This window comes from Sus scrofa, chromosome 9 (assembly GCF_000003025.6).
Source record: "Sus scrofa isolate TJ Tabasco breed Duroc chromosome 9, Sscrofa11.1, whole genome shotgun sequence".
Lineage (NCBI taxonomy): Eukaryota > Metazoa > Chordata > Mammalia > Artiodactyla > Suidae > Sus > Sus scrofa.
In genome coordinates, this window is record NC_010451.4 from 9593634 (window position 1) to 9612738 (window position 19105).

The 19105-nt window shown below is 48.8% G+C and overlaps 1 protein-coding gene across 2 annotated transcripts in view; it reads right to left on the minus strand.

The window, feature by feature from the left end:
* Positions 1 to 3813, minus strand: part of ARRB1 (arrestin beta 1) — an 80503-nt gene extending 76690 nt beyond the window's left edge. For both annotated transcript variants that reach the window (XM_021062515.1, XM_003357198.4), the window contains exon 1: positions 3640 to 3813. In XM_021062515.1, the coding sequence (XP_020918174.1) occupies positions 3640 to 3659 (20 nt within the window). In that variant the 5' untranslated portion in view covers positions 3660 to 3813. The remainder of the gene's footprint in view (positions 1 to 3639) is intronic.

A 19105-nucleotide genomic window follows, 5' to 3' on the forward strand; every position in this document is an offset into this window, starting at 1 on the left:
GGCCATCAGGGAGATGGGAGAGGCCACCTGGGAGCCAGACAACCCCCTCCCTCTGGGGGAAAGCACGGACCAGCAGGGCAGACGGGCCTGGGTTCAGAAGTTCACTGGCTGAATGGCAGTGGACAAATTACTTAATCTCTCCTAGTCTGTGTCCTGGTCTGCAAAGTGAGAACAACACTCCTTATATTAATAGGGTCCTAGGGAACCAAGCGAGATCCTGCATGTAAATTTCCTGCCACGCAGGAGGCAGCCCACCCGTAAGGCTGATGGACTCCACCTCCCCGTTCATATTTCCCGGTTCCATTCTCGCTCCAGCCATAGTTCCGATCTTGTCTTCTCTCAGGCTCCTCCCCGGCCTCCTCATGGGTTTCCCAGCTCCCAGGCCCCCCCTCTCATCCACGCTTCTGGCCACAGCCAAAGGCGTCCCTCTGAATCGAAAATCTGTACCCGTCCCTCCCGCCCCCGCCGCCCCATCACCATCACCTTGGGGAGAAAACCCCTCTCCTCAGCTTGACATCCAGGCTGCTGAGGACCAGCCCGTGTTCACCTCTCACCCCTCGCCCCAGCCCAGCCCGCAGGCTGCACATGTTGCTCCACGCCTCCAAGCCTTGTCACACTCTGCACCCTTGGCCAGGAATGACATCCCCAATCCTGTCCCCTTGCCCCAATGCCACTTCCTTCCCAGGAAAACTTTCCTCACCATGCCCCCTGCCAGGACGGGGTGGGGGCCCCTCCTTTGGCCTCCCAGAGCACGTGTCACGCTGCATGATAATCACCTGCTCCGCTTTCAAGCCTCTGGAAACGGAGTAGAGCCATTCATCTCTGAACCCCCAGCCCCAATACTGGGGCCAGTGTTTGTTGAATGGCTGTATGATTGCTCCCAGAGCACCTTGTCAGAGCAGTCATCAAACTACCTGTAATTAGTCCTATTCAGGTATCCGTCTCATCCTCCTTTTCTCCTTTGACCCTGGAACTTTCTAGAAGGCAGTGACAGTTAATTATTAATTCTCACTGTCACTTTCAGATGGGGGTTGCAAATCCAGGTGCAGGATGAATGCGATGACTCCTGATCCTTAGCGTATCAGTATGTGCAGTTTCCACTTCTAAGTCAGAGATGAAGTAGCATCCCATGGTTTACAGAACAAGGCAAGGTATAGCCCAGTATTGATTTTGTCTTTCTCGTCCAAATTACTCAGGAAACCTTTCTGGAAGAAACAGGGAGGTCTCCTGGGGTTACGGGGAGACCGAGAGAGAGAGAGAGAACAGGGCCACCATCTCATGGACGAGAGCCAGGCCTGGGCACCAGGCTTCCGGCACACCACCTCCCCCTGCCCAGTGTACTCAGAAAACACAGGGAGAGCCCTGAAAATGCTGTGTTATTTTTTGACTGCACCCGCGGCATGCAGAAGCTCCCAGGCCAGGGATCAAACCCACGCCACGGCAGCAACCGAACCACAGTAATGATATTGTTGGATCCTTAACCCGCCAGGCCACACGGGAACTCCAATGTTAAGTACTGACAGCTCCAATTTGTGGATAGGAAAATAAGGTCCAGAAAGGTGAACACAGTTGCCCAAGGTCCTTGTGCTCCCTGCTCCCCTCACCCCCGAGTTAGAGGCAGAGAAGGGAAAGTCCTGGAAAAGGCCTGACCCCAAAGACAGGGTCCCCAACAGGTGCCTGGCTGCTCATGATATCCTCATTCTGCCGACGACCTATGCTAGCAGGGGAGCAATGACACTCTCCTCCAAGTCACAGGGAGGCGAACCAAGGCCCAAGAGGGACTGAGTCACCCTGACGGCGAAGCAGGAGTCAAGGAGAGGGGCAGGGGTTCCTGACTCCCTGGTCTCGGAGAAAATTCTCACCTCAACTATCAGGAGGCTCTTGGCTTTGGGGGAACCCGGATGTGGGGAAGGAGAGTCACTCGTCCTCACGTGCTACGGCTGAGGACAGAGACCTGGGTCACAGTGCCGGCCAGCCAGCTGCCATGAGGACCTGCCACCAAGGTGAATGCAGATGCCTCCACGGTCTTCAGCAGCGCCCCCAGCAGCTGGGCCTCCACACACAAAACAGGCCACCCCACCCAGGCCTCAAACCCAGGGCCGGCGGGAGGCTTGCCAGTGCCCCAGGGTGGACCACACAGAAATGCAGCAAGTGGCCTCCAGCCTCTGCCCTGCCTCTGACCCCTCTTGACCTTAAGCAAGTCCAGTCACTTCTCTGAGCTCTGGCTCCTCTTCCGGAAAAGAGGAAAAGGAAAATGAACCGCCCTGAAGAGCTGTCGGGAGGAGGGCGGGGAAGCGGTTTCTAAGCCTCGGGAGCAAAAGTTATCTCTGAGCCTCAGTTTCGTCTTCTGGTAAATGGAAGTGATCTCTGGAAGACTTTTCTCAGGCCGTTGAGCGAGAGAGTCAGAGGGCAGCAGGTGTTACGTTGCTTGGTCAGTGGTCCTGAGACCTGCCGGCCACGAGGGCCGTTTCTCCCTAGTCTATTAGCTCCTTCGGGAATGGAAGGACTGGCTCTTGCGCATCTTTCATCCCCACGCTACGCCTCGTACTCAGTAGGCGCTCAATAAATACATATTGGAAGCAAGGAGAGAATAAGGGAGGGTGGAGAGAGGAAAGAGAGGAGGGCGGCAAAGTGGGGCCCAAGGATGGAAGAGGGTGAAGAAAGACAAGGGAAGGTTCCTAGGGAGACGCGAGCCCCCTCCCCACCCCAGCTCAAGCCACCTGGCCACCCGGCGCCTTGGGGAGGCCAGAAGAAAGGGATCTGTGGAAAGAAGCATTTTTCCCAGGCTCCCGGGGGGCCTCCCACCCTGTGTGGTGTGTGTGTTTCCACTTCTCACCTTGTGGGACCTGGAGCGAGTGTGGCAGCCACCCCAGGGGCTGTTGGCATGTGACCCGGGGTGTCTGCGTGGGCATTAGTCTGATGTCTGTCTGTGGGGGTCAGCAGTGGTGTGGTCCCGTGAACACTGTGTTGGTGAGATATGTGCCAACACAAGTGTTTCTGTCGGTAAGGGTGACAACGCATGAGAGTGTCTGTTAGGGTGGGTACAAGTGACAGTGGATGTGCGTGATCAGGGTAGGCCCACGTGCGCGCACCAGCATAAAGGGATGTCAGCGTGATATATGGTGGAGTGTGCCCTGCGTGTGCCAACAGGACTGTCAGCGAGAACATGTTGATGAGTGTGTACCAATGAGTGTGTGACAGTGTGTCTCTGGATGTGCTCAGATGTGGCGGCGAATGTCAGCGTGTGTGCCGGCATGAGCACGCCCATGGATGAGTGTGCCCGTGTGTCCACATCCGCGTGTGTGCCATTGTGTGTCAACCTGCCCTCTGCGTCCCTGCGCCGGCTGCCCAGTGCCTGGTGTCAGCGAGTGAGTGCGTGTGAGCGTGTCTCCGCGGCCAAAAGCCGCGAGCCCGCAGGGGCGGCCGGGTCCTGGTCTCTCCGACCCCGCGCCCCTGGCCCAGCGGGCGACCGCAGAGAGACCTCGGCTGGAGGAGAGTCGGGCGCCGCCGAGCAGGCGCCGGCGCTGCCCGGCTGGCGGCGAAGGCACAGCCGGGACGCGGACTAGGACCCCCGCCCGCGGCCGCGCCCTCGCCCCGGCCGCCCCCACGCGCCCCGGGCCGGCCGCCGGCCGCACTCACCGCGTCCCTTTGTCGCCCATGGTCCGCGGCGGCCGCAGGGAGGTCCGCGGCGTCAGCGCCCAGGCTGGAAAATCCCCGGCCGGCAGGAGGGGCGCGGGCCAGCCGGCTCTGGGCTCCTGCTCCGCCTGCTCCGCCTCCTCCGCGCTCCCGGCCGCCGCCCCCGCCCGGTCCCGCGCCGCCAGCGCCGCCGCACAGCGCCCGCCGCGGCCGGGGCGGGGAGCGGGGGAGCCGGGGGGCCGGGGAGCCGAGCCGCCGAGCGGGGAGGGCGCGCGGGGGCCCGTGTGCGCGTGTGTGCGCGCCGCACAGCCAGCCGCCGGCCTGGGCCAGGACGCATCAGGGCCCGGAGGTCGGCATTCGGGGTCCACACGGATGCTGCCCGGCGCCCGTGTGTGTGTGTGTGTGTGTGTGTGTGTGTGTACGTGAGGACGTGCGCTGGGGTGGGTATACGTGCGCGTGTGTGCACGCGACGGTGCGGGTGCGTGTGCACCACTGTGAGCGCCAGCGATTGGGGAGTGCGTTTGCTGGGCTGTAGCAGGGTGCACGTCTTTGTACGGTGTGCGTGTGTGCAGGCACGCTCCCCTGCGCATGCCGGGGCAGCCTTTGCGTGTGCCAGAGAGTGGACGTCGAAGTTGTATCCCCGACCCCAGGGCCGAGCTCCAGGCGGCGCCCCCGGGGCGGTGGCCGGAGTGGGGGTGGGAGGGTGGGAAACTCCGGTGACTGCGGTGACCTTCTCCTTACGACGCCCCACCCAACCCCCACCCTCATCTTCTGGAGAGATAACACCCAACAACCCCACAGGGACAGGAAGAAGGGGCGGAGGGGGCTGGAGAAGGCAGGGGTGGCTGTGGTGACTGCCCCGGAAGAGGAAGCATTGAAAAGAGAAGATAAGGAAGGGGGCTTAGAGCTGGCGGGCTGTGGCCTGGGAGTGGGTCCCGGCCAGCTGCCTCATGGTCTGTTGAGGGTGGCTGTGGACAGTCTACAAACACGCGCTTCAGAACCGTTCCTAGGTATTTGCTCACCCTCAGTGGCTGCCCCTGGATGTTAGTCCAGCCCTCTGCAGGCTTCCTGGTGTGCTATGAAATCCTGACTGGGACCCTGCTTAGTCTGAGATCCCTTGCTGCTTTGCAGGGGACTCCGGGGGGGCGGGGGGGGGGGGGGGATGTGAGGTCTTTCCCAACCCCTCACTGCTGGGATTTGGCTAATTGGCCCTAATAGGGCCCTAATATTGGTGTATTAATGGAAAGAAAGGAAGTTGTCATTTACTCTGATGTGATTGTGGGTCTGTAAACATCTCCTGTAATTATACTCAGAAGCAGTTACCTATGCTGGTTATGTATAATTGGGAAAGGATATCCCAGTGTAATTACTATAATTATGACCAGATGGGCAGGTGATTGAGAAGGGGGTGTGTTGAGGGGCGGGCAGGGTGGTCCAGGGTCTGGGCAATATTAGGAATTAGGAGCGTTGGATTAGGGCCCAGACCTTCCCCCTGGCCTTAGTCTCTGGGCTTCACCCTCACTCCCACCGGGGAAGGCACCTACTGTTTCTGCAGAGGTCAGGGACTAGAGAGGCTCACGCCAGAGTCCTGCATGATGACAGCGGCTCACCGAGTGAGCCAGAGAGGGCCCTGATCAGGACAGAAAGGCCAGGTCCAGCCGCGCTGCGCATCCGCTTCCCCACCTAGAAAACTCCGTTCAAGTCAAGCAAATGATGGCCAATGCCTCTCTTCAGATGGTGCCCAGAGCACCTGGATTTAACATTGAAGGCAAATGCTGCATTTGATTCAATAAGTATTTGTTTACTATAAAAATAATGTGGCAAATTACTTCTAAATAAAACAAACAGTCCAGGAAGATGCACCAGATGGTTTCAGGTAACCCCTGCTCCCACATAGCTCTTCCCAGCCCAGTTTGGAAAGCGTGGCTCTTCCATTCTGGGGCCATTGAACAGACGGGTGGCCTATGGCCTCAACATGCAGGGTTTCAAGTACATCCCCCCCCGCCCCCCACTAGCCTAGAAACGCCACGAGGCGGGGTGTGCTGCACCCGGCACCACTCACGGCTCACCTTTCTATGAGCTAGATGCTCTTTTCTCTTTCTTATAAACGAGCAAACTGGTATTTGGAGAACCTAAGTAGTTTGCACAAATCCATCGCCTCCTATGGACCTTGACCTCCTCCTCCAGCCCTCCCCAAAGGGAAGCTAATCTGTGGTAGAGCCAGAACTTGGCCCTTGATTGACTCTTCATTCAATAACTGTTGAAGGTGCCACACGTGGTTCTAGGGACTTGCAAATCAGGGTCAGTAGGACAAATGGAGCTGTCATTCTAGCGAGGGATCTGAATGGGCGAGGAAGAGCAAAGGGGGTATTTTTGCTTTACTTGTCAGGCTCTTTGGACAACATAGAGAGCAATTCCTAGTAGAATTAAAATTAATAAAAGTGTAAGAGTGGCACTGGCAAGGAGACCTGTAAATATACACAGTCTAATTTCAGGCAGTGATGAGTATTATAAAGGATATAAAACAGTGATGGAACAAAGCGTGATGGAGTTCCCGTTGTGGCTCAGTGGTAACAAACCCGACTAGCATCCATGAGGACACGGGTTCCATCCCTGGCCTTGCTCCATGGGTACAGATACAGTGTTGCCTTGAGCTGTGGTGTAGGTTGCAGTCACATCTCGGATCTGGCGTTGCTGCAGCTACAGCTCCAATTGGACTCCTAGCCGGGGAGCTTCTGCATGCTGCAGGTGCAGCCCTAACAACACAACACAAAACAAAACAAAGTGTGATGGGGGAACACGTACTTAGAAAAAGTCTCTTCAAGGAGACAACCTCTGGGCAGACGACCTGCAGAGGAGGATGCAGGCATGTGCTGCTTGTGGGGAGAGCCTGGAGAAGAGGGAGCGGCAGGTACAGAAGCTGGGCCTTCCTGAAGCACAGGATCGAGGACAGGGCACGGCGATTGGGGTTGTACCCGGAAGGGGTGGTGTGGCTCATGCAGGGTTTGTGGCTCAGCCTGAGGAGTGTGGGGAGCCCATGGAAGACTTAGAAGATAAGCAGGAGTGCCTAATTTGCATTGTAAAAGGTGACTGGCTGTTGGAAGGAGACGTTCTGGAGCGAGACAAGAGCAGAGGCGGGGCATCCCATTGCTGGAGGAGGTCAGAGAGAACAGATGGTGGTGGGACCAGGGTGACGGCAGCAGAAGTGAAGAGAACAAGGGGTCTTTGGAGGCAGAGCCAGCAGCACCTGCTGAGGCCCGGACTGTGGCCCAGGGGGGATCCGGGATTACTCTGAGGTCTGGGATAGGTCTGTTTGTGCCCCCTTCCAGGCAGGCCACCTCCCCACACATTTCCCCAGGGGCACCGATGCTTCGGAGGACTGGAGGCTCCTTCCTTCCTGTTGCAACTTATCTGTAAAACATCCTCCACCTGAAAACCAGAGCGATTTCTCGAAAAGGCAAATAGAGGCTCTTACTGAAGTTCATAGGGATGGTCCCCACCAGCTCTGCTGCAGTTTGGGCCAGCCACATGCCTGAAACAGACGCCTCACAACAATTTTTTTTTTTTATCAGGGAGGGAGAGGGAGGGAGGAGAGGAGTGGGAGGGGAGGAGAGGAGGGGAAAGCATTATTCCTGCTTTATAGATGAGAAAATGAAGGCTTGGGGAGGGAAAGTGCCTAAGCCAAGGACCTAAAGCAAAGGTAGAGCTGCAGCTCCCACCTAAAGCCTGTGCTGAGCTGGTCAGGTAGTTGAAGTTCAGATGAAAGTGTGAGTGAGTGGTGGGTGGGTGGATGAGTTTTCAGCTCCTGTTCAACAAAGGATGGGAGGCTGACCGGTACGCCTTTGAGATCTTTTTTCTTTTTTGCTTTTTAGGGCCGAGCCTGTGGCACATGGAACTTCCTGGGCTAGGGGTTGAATCGTAACGGCAGCTGCTGGCCTACACCACAGCCACAGCCACGGATCTGAGCCGCATCTGCCACCTCCGCTGCAGCTTGCAACAAACCAGATCTTTAACTCACTGAGCGAGGCTAGGGGTCGAACCTGCATCCTCACAGAGACAATGTCAGGTCCTTAACCCACAGAGCCACAACGGGAACTTCCACCTTTGAGATCTTAAAAGTGGATAACCCAAGGAGCTTCCCTACTTCCATCCCCGCCAGAAGTCTGGGTGTCATCCTTGGCTCTTCCTTGTCCCTTCTCAATCCATAGCAAGCCAAGCCCCTACTTCTATCTCCTGAGTGTCTCCCAGGAGAACTGGAGAGGTGGGCAGGAGCCAGACCGTGCTGAGCCTGGGGGGTCGTGTGAAGGAATTTGGTCTTTATCCAAAGATCAATAAAGAAGCTTTGAAAGATTTTAAACAGAACCTTGACATGCTCAGACACGTGTTTGGAGAAGATGGCTCTGGCTGCTGCATGAAATACGGCTTGGGCATGGGGCCAGAGGGGATGCGGGGGGGGAGACCAATTAGGAGGCAGTGTCAGCAGTTTCGGGAGGGATGATAAGTGCATTCCAGGGAGAGGACGCACAACAGCTGCAAAGCCAGGGAGGAAGGAAAGAGCAGGAGACTCTGGAAGGATTTAGATGATCTGTGGCCAAAGCACAGAGAGGGGAGGGAGGAGCTGGAAGGGAGCATGAGGGCCAGATCCTGAGCAAGCAGGCTCCCAGGTGGGTCAGCTGCCCAGTATGGCAGGGGCCATTCTCCCTTTGTCTAACAGGATCTCCTGTTTGTGTAACAAGATTTCTTTAGAGTGGGGCTACTGCTATTTAACTAGGTGGATAATTCAAGGTTCTTATTGGTCAACAGAAACCAGTTCCAGCTGCCTTACTCAAACAAAGAACTTATTGGCAAGTCAGTAATGCAGCTACTACTGCCAAACGACTGACACCCCACTATTGCTAGAACCAAACTTAGCCCTATTGCTGCCCCAGAAACAAGATATAGCCACTGTCACCTCTGTGACCTGAGTGGATTCTTTACTGGCCCCACATCTTTGTCCCCCATGCATCTGATTGGCTGAGCCTCGTCATGTGCACTTATCCTTGGTCATGTGTCATACCCTTGCTGCAAGGACTCGGAGAAACTGTGTGGTTGGCATTTGTGATTCTATGTTGCAAGGCAGACTCTAACTTACTCCGAGACTCGAAGCGTGGAAGCATCCCCCAAATGTGAGTTAGGACTTTAGAGGCTGAGTAGCCAAAAAACGCAAATATCCACTTTACTGTGAAATGCAGTAGAAGGGAACTTCTTCAATGTAATGAAGGAAAACCAGGAAAGCTTATGACTAACATGACACTTAAAATTGAATAACTGAATGTTTTCCCCGTGAGATCAGGAGTGAGATAAGGCTTTCGGTCCTTACCAACTCTATTTAACTTGATACAGGAGATCCTGGCCACAGCAATAAGGAATAAAAAGAAATGAAAGGCACAGAGATTGGAAAGAAAGGAGAGTTGTCTATATTTGCAGATGACATAATTAATAACATAGAAAATACTAAGGATGTACAAACAGCTATTACAAGTAATCAATGAAGTCAAGGAATTCCCCGGTGGCACAGTGGGTTAAAAATCTGACATGGTCACTGCTGAGGCATGGGTTTGATCCCTGGCCCAGGAACTTCTGCATGCCACGGGTAGCCAAAAAGAAGTTCTGTTTACAAGAGCTTCGAAAACCATAAAATACTTAGGAATAAATTTAACACAAAAACATGTAAGACCTTTACCTTACACTGAAAATTATAAAACATTGTTAAGAGAGGTTAAAGGAGATCTAAATAAATGAAGAAATATACCAAGTTCACGGTTTAGAAGACTCAATATTGGGCTGTTACTGTCTCCAAAATCAATCTATAAATTCTGTGCAATCCCAATAAGCTTTTGTTTGTTTGTTTTTGGTATTCTTTTTCTTCTTCTTCTTCTTTTTTTTTTTTTTTATTTTTAGGGCAGCACCCAGAGTATATGGAGGTTCCCAAGCTAGGGGTCGACAGAGCTACAGCTGCTAGCCTACATCACAGCCACAGCAACACAGACTCTGAGACACATCGGCAAGCTACACCACAGCTCACGGCAGTGCCAGATCCTTAACCCACTGAGCGAGGCCAGGGATCAAACCTGCATCTTCATGGATACTAGTTGGATTTGTAACCTGCTGAGCCATGAAAGGAATTCCTAAATTATTTTTTATAAAATATTATTTTTATAAAAGTTACATATGTTTTTAATGCTTTGATACAGAAAGTTACTAAGGAAAAACTCAATCTTTTTTTTTTTTTTTTTTGGCCGCACCTGCGGCATGTGGTATGTGGAAACTCCTAGGCCAGGGATCGAATTCAAGCCACGTATATATACACAATGGAATACTACTCAGCCATAGAAAAAAACAAAACAATGCCATTTGCAGCAACATGGACAGAACTAGAAACTCTCATACCAAGTGAAGTAAGTCAGAAAGAGACAGACAAATACCATATGATTTCACTTATATCTGGAATCTAAAATACGGCACAAATGAACCTATTTACAGAAAAGAAACAAACTCATAGACTTGGAGAACAGACTGTGGTTGCCGAGGGGGATGGGAGGGAGAGGGGTGGACTGGGAGGTTGGGGTTAGTAGATAGAAACTATTGCATTTGGAGTGGATCAGCAATGAGATCCTGCTGTAGAGCACAGGGAACTATATTTTGCCACTTGCGATAGAACATGATGGAGGATAATGTGAGAAAAAGAGTATACATATATATATATATGACTGAGTCATTTGCTATAGAGCAGAAATAGACAGAACAATGTAAATCAACTATAACAGAAAAAATAAAAACCTAACATTTAAAAAAAGAGAATCCAGGCCGCAGCTGTGACCTATGCCACATCTATGGCAATGCCTGATCCTTAACCCACTGCACCGGGTGGAGGATCAAACTTGAGTCTCGGCGGTGATCCAAGCCGCCGCAGAAACAACACCAGGTCCTTAAACCCCTGCACCGCAACAGGAACTCCAAAAAACTCAGTCTTATTCCACTGCATTCCACTCTGTTCTAGGCCCCCTTTTTAAAGGAAACCAGTCAGCTTTTCTGATTTGAGATGTGGTGGCTTTTAAAATCAGATTTATCAAGTCTGATTAACATGCCTATACCTCCATTTCTTGATTTATCAACTGGATTAATATTTATTGAGTCCCCTCATGAAAAAAATGAAGACATCTTCTCGCTTCCACTGCTGCTTTTCTTCCAATTTCTTCCACATTGTGTTATAGTGTTAGTTTAGTCTCTTCATGACTACTTCAAACTCAATGAACTTTTATGTCCACTTTCATCCACTTTAGTATATCTTCTGATTTCTACAATGTAAAATAAAGAAATTAGCACCCGTATTGTGTTCCATCTCTCTCTTCCACCCCAACCTTCTGACTCTGACAGTTTTGCTATTACTTTTGCATTGCCAAGAGTTAGAATATTTATATATATTATTTATATATATATACTGTAACCATAATTAAGCCCTTGTACTTTATCTAGAGAGTAATTCTGATCATTTAAACCCAATAAACATCATTTACAATCTTATGATTAGAAATAAAATCTAATTTGACATTATATTGGATCCATAAAACAAGAAAGGGCTCCTAGCAAAAAGAATCAATTAGCAAACAGGAAAGCATTCTGGAAAATGAAAAATATGATTACCAAAGTAAAAGATATAATTGGAAACTCCAGAAGCCAGTGCCAGAAAGTAAGGAAGCTCTTAAATAAATAGGATACAGGAGCGGGGATTGTCACAGGGACATGCGCACCAACCCGAAAGAGCTCTGAAGAGCCAAAGCTGGGACAGTTTGAGCAAGAAAATAGTAGCGTCTTAGAGTGGAACCCAAAGTATAAAATAAATATCCATGAGTCCATATTGATCTCAGTCAGTGGTTGAATAAATAAATACATGGGGAGAAGGGACCAATCTTCCTTACAGAAGAACTTCCAATAACGTACGTAGTAGATGCTCTCCCCTCCAGATGGAGCCCAGTTGGCTCTGGGCCGTGAGTGAGTGCTGCACTTAGTGACTCACTGCCAAAGAGGGAAGTAGGGAAGGGAAAAAAATAGCTTCCCACTGGACAACTCTGACCAACAGCTTTAATCTGGTGATCAAGGGTACGGTCCCCAGCTGATGTCATGTGATGAGACGGGCACTTCCCCTTTGGGATAGGCTCCCCGAAACACCTCATCCCAGTCTAATTATGAGAAGAAAAAAAATCCCCGAGGGACATTCTACAAAATATCTGACAGATATTTTTCAATACTTTCAAATTAAAAACAAAACCAAAGACAAAAAGCAAGGAACTACTGAGAAACTATCCCAGAGGAGACTCAGGAGACAGGATGACTAAATATAACATAGATGCTAGATTGGGTTCTAGAACAGAAAAAGGACATTAGTGGGAGTACTGTTGAACGTCTAATAAAATCTAATAAAAATTTGGGGAAACAAGAGCAAAAATCAGCAAATGGGACTACATCGAACTGAAAAGCTTTTGCATCCAGAGTTCCCGTCCTGGCCCAGGGGTTAGTGAACCCAGCTAATATCCGTGAGGACGTGGGTTTGATCCCTGGCCTTGCTCAGTGGGTTAAGGATCCAGCATTGCCCATGAGCTGTGGTGTAGGTTGCAGACACAGTTCGGATCTGGCGTTGCTGTGGCTGTGGAGTAGGCTGGCAGCTATAGTTCCCATTAGACCCCTAGCCTGGGAACCTCCATATGCCGTGGGTGCAGCCCTCAAAAAAAAAAAATAAATAAATAAATAAAAAGACCTAAAAAAATAAAATAAAAAGACAAAAATATATATAAATAAATATGTATACAAATAAATATGTATATAAATAAATAAAAAGCTTTTGCACAATGAAGGAAACTGTCAAAGAATGAAAAGGCAGCCTCCTGATGGGAGGAGCTATTTGCAAATGATGTAGTTGATGAGGGGTTAATATCCAAAGTACACAAAGAATGCATAGACTCAGCCTCCAAAAAACAAACCACCTGACCAAAAAATGGACAGAGGCTCTGAGAAGACATTTTCCAGAGAAGATATACAGACGGCCAACAGGCACACGAAAAGCTGTTCAGCATCCCTAAGCATCAGGGAAACGTAAGTGAAAATCGCAACGAGATAGCGCCTCACCTCTATCAGGACAGCTGTTACCAAAGAGACAGCAGACAACAAGTGTTAGTGAGGATGCGGAGAAGAGGGATCCTCTGGGCGCTGTGCGTGGGCAGGTAAACTGGTGCAGGTACCATGGAAAACAGTATGGAGATTCCCCTCCCAATTAAAAAAGAACTACCACATGATCCAGCAATTCCACTCCTGGGTTCTTATCCGAAGAAAATGAACGTCCTAATTAGAAAAGATACATGCAGGATTTCCCGCTGTAGCTCAGCAGGTTAAGAGCCCGAAGTCGTCTCCATGAGAATGCAGGTTCAATCTCTGGCCTCTCTCCATGGATTAAAGATCCAGCGTTTCCATAAGCTATGGCACGGATCACAGATGGGGCTCAGATCAGGTGTTGCTGTGGCTGTGGCGTTGGCCTGCAGCTGCAGTTCAGATTTGACTCTTAGCTTGGGGATTTGCATATGCCACAGGTGCAGCCATAAGAAGAAAAAGAAAAGATATATACATCCCTAAGTTCATTGCAGCTTTCTCTACAATAGCCAAGCTATGAAAGCAACCTAAATGCCCATCAATAGATGAATGAATAAAGAAGATGACACGTGCACACACACACACACACACACACACATACACACAATGGAATATTACTCAGCCATAAAAGTGAAAGAAACTTGCCATTTGGGACAACATGGATGGACCTAGAGGGTATAAAGCTAAGTGAAATAAGTCAGACAAACAAAGACAAATACTCTATGATTTCACTTATTCGTGGAATCTAAAAATCAAAACAAATGAACAAACATAACCACAAAAAGAGTCATAGATACAAAGAACAAACAGGAGGTGACTAGGGAAGAGAGGGCTGGGAGAAGAGAATCAGAGGAGGGAGATTAAGAGGTACAAACTTCCAGTTGAAAAATAAATGAGGGAGTTCCCATCGTGGCACAGTGGTTAACGAATCCGACTAAGAACCATGAGGTTGTGGGTTCGATCCCTGACCTCGCCCATTGGGTTGGGGATCCAGTATTGCTGTGAGCTGTGGTGTAAGTCACAGATATGGCTCAGATCTGGCATTGCTGTGGCTCTGGCCTAGGCTATAGGCCGGCAACTACAGTTCCAATTAGACCCCTAGCCTGGGAACCTCCCCGTGCCGAGGGTGCAGCCCTAGAAAAGCCAAAAAAAACCAAAAAGAAATGAGTCATGGGTATGAAATATTCAGTGTGGGGAACACAGTCAAGAATTATGTAATATGTTTGTGTGGTAACAGATAGTAACTAGATTTATTGCACTGATCATTTCAAAATGTATAGGAATCCTGAATCCTGACGTTGTGTAACAGGAACTAACACAGTGTTGCAGGACAATTACACTTCAAAAACAAACTCAAAGAGGAGTTCCCCTGTGGCATAGCAGGTTAAGGATCTAGTGTCGTCATTGCAGTAGCTCAGGTCACTGCTATGGTGTGGGTTCAATCCCTGGCCTAGGAAATTTTATATATCACAGGCACAGCCAAAAACAAACAAACGAACAACAACAAATTCATAGAAAGAGATCAGATTTATGGCTATCAGATGCAGAGGGTTGGGGGAGAGGGAATTAGATGAAAGTAGTCAGAAGGTACAAACTTTCAGTTATAAGATAAATAAGGAGTTCCCGTTGTGGCGCAGCAGAAGCAAATCCAGCTAGGAACCATGAGGTTTCCAGTTCGATCTCTGGCCTTGCTCCGTGGGTTAAGGATCTGGCGTTGCCGTGAGCTGTGGTGTAGGTCACAGACATGGCTCGGATCCTGCATTGCTGTGGCTGTGGTGTAGGCCTGCTGCTGTAGCTCTGATTCAACACCTAGCCTGGGAACCTCCACGTGCCGTGGACGCGGCCCTAAAAAGCAAAAAAAAAAAAGATAAATAAGTACTAGAGATGTAACATACAACATGCTAGATATAATTAACAATGCTGTATGGTTTCCATAAAAGTCATTAAAGAGTAAATCCTGAGTTCTCATCACAAGGGAAAATTTTTTTTTGTTTCTTTAATTTTGTGTCTATCTGCTGGATATTCACTAAACCTATTGCAGTAATCTTTTGATGATGTGTGTAAGTCAAATTATTATGCTGAACATTTTAAACTTGTGCAGTGCTGCATGTCAATCATACTTCAATAAAACAGGAAGGAAAAAAATTTTAGAGCAAAGTCTAACACCATGGTCATAGTTTTTATTTCTCTGTTTTTACTAGGAATTATTTTGTCTTGTGTCAGAGTTCTTCCAACTGTTAAACACATTGTACCTTAGACTATTCAAGGGCAAAAAAATGCTGCTTTCCCATCGCCCCCTGGAAATTTTGAAATCTTCTTATTTTTAATCATTACTTGAGATTTCTTTGTGAGTAAATGAATCAAATGATAAATCTGTGGTGTCAGAAACTTGATTTGCAACTGGAATTTTTTTTTCTTTGTCTTTTTAGGGCTGCACCCAGGGCATATGGAGATTCCCAGGCTATGGGTTGAATCGGAGCTGCACCACTGGCCTACAGCGCAGCCACAACAACACCAGATCTTTAACCTACTGAGTGAGGCCAGGGATCGAACTTGTGCCCTCATAGATGCTACTCAGATTCGTTTCTGCTGAGCCACAGCAGGAACTCCTGGAATTGTACTTTATTTCAATTAACAAAAATAAATTAAAAAAAATTTTTGGTCTTAACCTGTAGCATACAGAAGTTTTTAGACCAGGGGTTAAACCTGTACCACAGCAGTGACCTGAGCCACGCAGTGACAATACCGGATCCTTCAACCGCTAGGCCACCAGGGAACTCCTGAAAATAAATTAATTTTGATAATATTCTTTTAAAAACTAAAGTTTTGGGAGTTCCCATCATGGCACAGTGGGTTAAGAATCAGACTGCAGCAGCTCAGGTCACTGCAGAGGTGAGGGTTCCATCCCTGGCCTGGCACAGTGGGTTAAAGGATCTGGCATTGCCACTGCTACAGCTAGGTTGCAGCTATGGCTTAGATTCAGTCCCTGGCCTGGAAACTTCCATATGCCGTGGGTGCAGCCATAAAATTAAAAACAGAAACAAAAACCCAAACTAAAGTTTCACTAATAGTAATGAATGAATGTTCACTTGTTAGTTTCGCTATACTCTGGTGATATAAGATGCTAATTTTAGAGGAAGTTGGATGAAGGGTAATGGGAACTCTGTATTATCTTTGCAACTTCTGTATAAATCTAAGACTATTCCAAAGTAAAAAATTTACTTTAAAAATGTCTGGAAGCGGAGTTCCCGTCATGGCGCAGTGGTTAACGAATCCGACTAGGAACCATGAGGTTGCGGGTTCGGTCCCTGCCCTTCCTCAGTGGGTTAATGATCCGGCGTTGCCATGAGCTGTGGTGTAGGTTGCAGACGCGGCTCGGATCCTGCGTTGCTGTGGCTCTGGCGTAGGCCAGTGGCTACAGTCTTGGCATTCTCTAAGAATATAGAGATAGAAGATAATTTTTTTTTTTAATGAGAAGGGGGAAACCATAAAAGATCATTTCAAGAGGCCTGCTGTTTTTCTAATGAGAATTCCAGAGAGAAAAGGGAAAACAGAAACAAGAAAATAATAAGAGAAATAATAAAAGGGAAATCCTCAGAGCTACCAATACAAACAGAAAACCCCAAACGAAAAAAAAAAAAAAGATTAAAAGTGCCCATTTAGTGCTGAGCAGAATCAACAAGTGGAAAAAATGCATAACTAGGGTCTCATCGGGTTTCAGAAAACCTAATAACTTCTGGAAATTAAAAACAAGCATGTTAAGGGAATAAAGATCAAATTCACATCGGGCTTCTCTGAAGCTAGAAACTGTGGAATGGCCTGCAAGGTTCTGAGGGAAATGAAGCAACCTAACTGAAAAGCAAGTGCAGGGGCAAAATAGACTTGCGAGAACGAACAGGTGACCTGCCACGCCCTCCTGCTGAAAAGAATTACTTGAACTTGTACTCCTGGAAGACAGAAATGGAAGATGTGAGGTACCGCTTTGATTCTCAACACATAGTTCCAGAAGCAGCATCTGGCAACCTATTAGATGTGCAAATTCTCAACACCCACCCCTGACCCACTGAATCAGAAAGTCTGGGGGTGGAGCCCAGAGATCTGTGTTCCAACAAGTCTCCTAGGGGACTCTGATACACACTCAAGTTTGAGAACCACTGGAGTGGCACTCAAATCCCGTTCACTGGCCTGGTGCACCCAGCGCCTTTGCTGTGAATTGCTGCACAAAACACCTCCTTGTCTAAGCATCCCCGCCGCAAGAAGACTTCCTCGATTGGCTTTCTTGCCCTGGTCTAGCCTGGGGATGCTGGTTAGCTGAGAGAGCGAGACAGTGGATAACTGAGAGAGTGGTCTCACTTTCACCAGAATAACCTGTCTCAGGCTCTGCTTCTGGGGAGCTGCACCTAACACACCTAAGAGCCAAGAAACAATAGAACTAATCCAGACACACCCTGAAAAGAAATCCCCGGGGTGATACCTGTTTGCCTAGATATATTTCATTTAAATTCGAACAGGAAAACGGAAGTCTCTGATAACCACATCTTAAAAAGATCTTCAAGAATAAAATGAATGCCAGTCAAAAGATAGTACAATTAAAAAACTAGAAGCTCTTAATCAGATGGTAAAAAGGCACATGTTTCTTGGGAGTTCCCATCGTGGCTCAGTGGTTAATGAATCCGACTAGGAACCATGAGGTTGCAGGTTTGATCCCTGGCCTTGTTCAGTGGGTTAAGGATCCGGCGTTGCCTGAGCTGTGGTGTAGGTTGCAGATGCGGCTCAGATCCCATATTGCTGTGGCTCTGGAGTAGGCCGGCGGCTACAGCACTGATTAGACCCCTAGCCTGGGAACCTCCATATGCCATGGGTGCAGCCCTAGAAAAGGCAAAAAGACAAAAAAAAAAAAAAAAAAAAAAAAAAAAAAACCCACATGTTTCTTCTCTCCCAAAGGAATAGGGAAGGGCCAGGAAACTCCAGGAAAAACACAAAACTGTACCAGAAGGAGTTCCCATTTTGGCTCAGTGGTTTAAGAGCCTGACATGGAGTCTGTGAGGATGTGGGTTCACCCCTGGCCTCTCTCGGTGTGTTAAGGCTCTGGCGTAGCTGCAAGCTGCAGCCCAGGTCACTGATGTGGCTTGGATCCAGGGTTGCCATCTGCAGCTCTGATTCGACCCCTGGGCCGGGAAGGTCCACGTGCCACAGGTGCAGCTGTAAAAAGAAAAGACAAGAAAAGGAGAAAAACCGGTACCAGAAAAATGAGGATTCAAATGTGAAGGGAACAAAAAATGTGGCATGATATGAATTGAAAGAGAAATATCCTTCACATGTGAAAGGTTCTATTTGGGGGTCTTATTTTACTTTTATTGTGGAAAAGTTCTAACATACACAGAAGAGGAAGAAAGAGCCAAACGAACCCCATGTATGCATCACTCATCTTCCTTGAGGACTGAGATCTGCTTCATCTCAAGGATGTCGTCAGTTTTCAAATGTCTGTAAACGTCTTACAGTTTCTTTCCTTTTTGACGGCTGGCTTGTTTGAACCCGGAGCCAAACCAGGTCCCCTGATTGCCGGGGGTTGCTTCATCCCCTAGATCTCTCCCAAGCTGCGGTGCAGCTATCACCATCTCCAACCTGCGGGGATTGTTTTACTCTTGCTTTAAGGCCAAAACCCTTGTTTTAATCACTGCTTTCTCCTGAAATAACCACTGGGCAGTCTTCAAGGTCAGGCTGCTTCAAGCTCTCTCAAATCTTCAGTTTCTTTTTTTCCTTTTTGTTTCTTTTTTATTTTTTTTTAGGCGCAGCCTATGGAGGTTCCCAGGCGAGGGGTCAAATCAGAGCGATAGCCGCTGGTCTACACTACAGCTCACAGCAACACAGGATCCTCAATCCACGGAGCGAGGCCAGGGATCGAACCCGCCTCCCCATGGATACAAATCAGATTTCTTTTCTGCTGACCACGACGGGAACTCCAAATCTTCCGTTTCTTTGGAGTCGAAAGAATCTCCATTCTCTTTTGAGCTTAAAGGACGTTTTCTTGGTGGTCCCATCCATATCTCAAATTTGGGATCCTCCATTCCAGCATAATCACCGAGGCAGGTGTTCAACCTAGAAATCTGCCAGAGTTTTCTGTTTACCAAAGTTTATGGGAACCACCCCCGGTTACACATGCTGTGCATACTTGAGTGCCAGATGTGATTAAAGATATCCAAATGATGTTCCAATTTACATGAGGGCTTCTCAGAAAATCCAGAAAGTTCAGGTTAGGAGCCAAAAGGTGTTTGGAGCTGCAGCCATG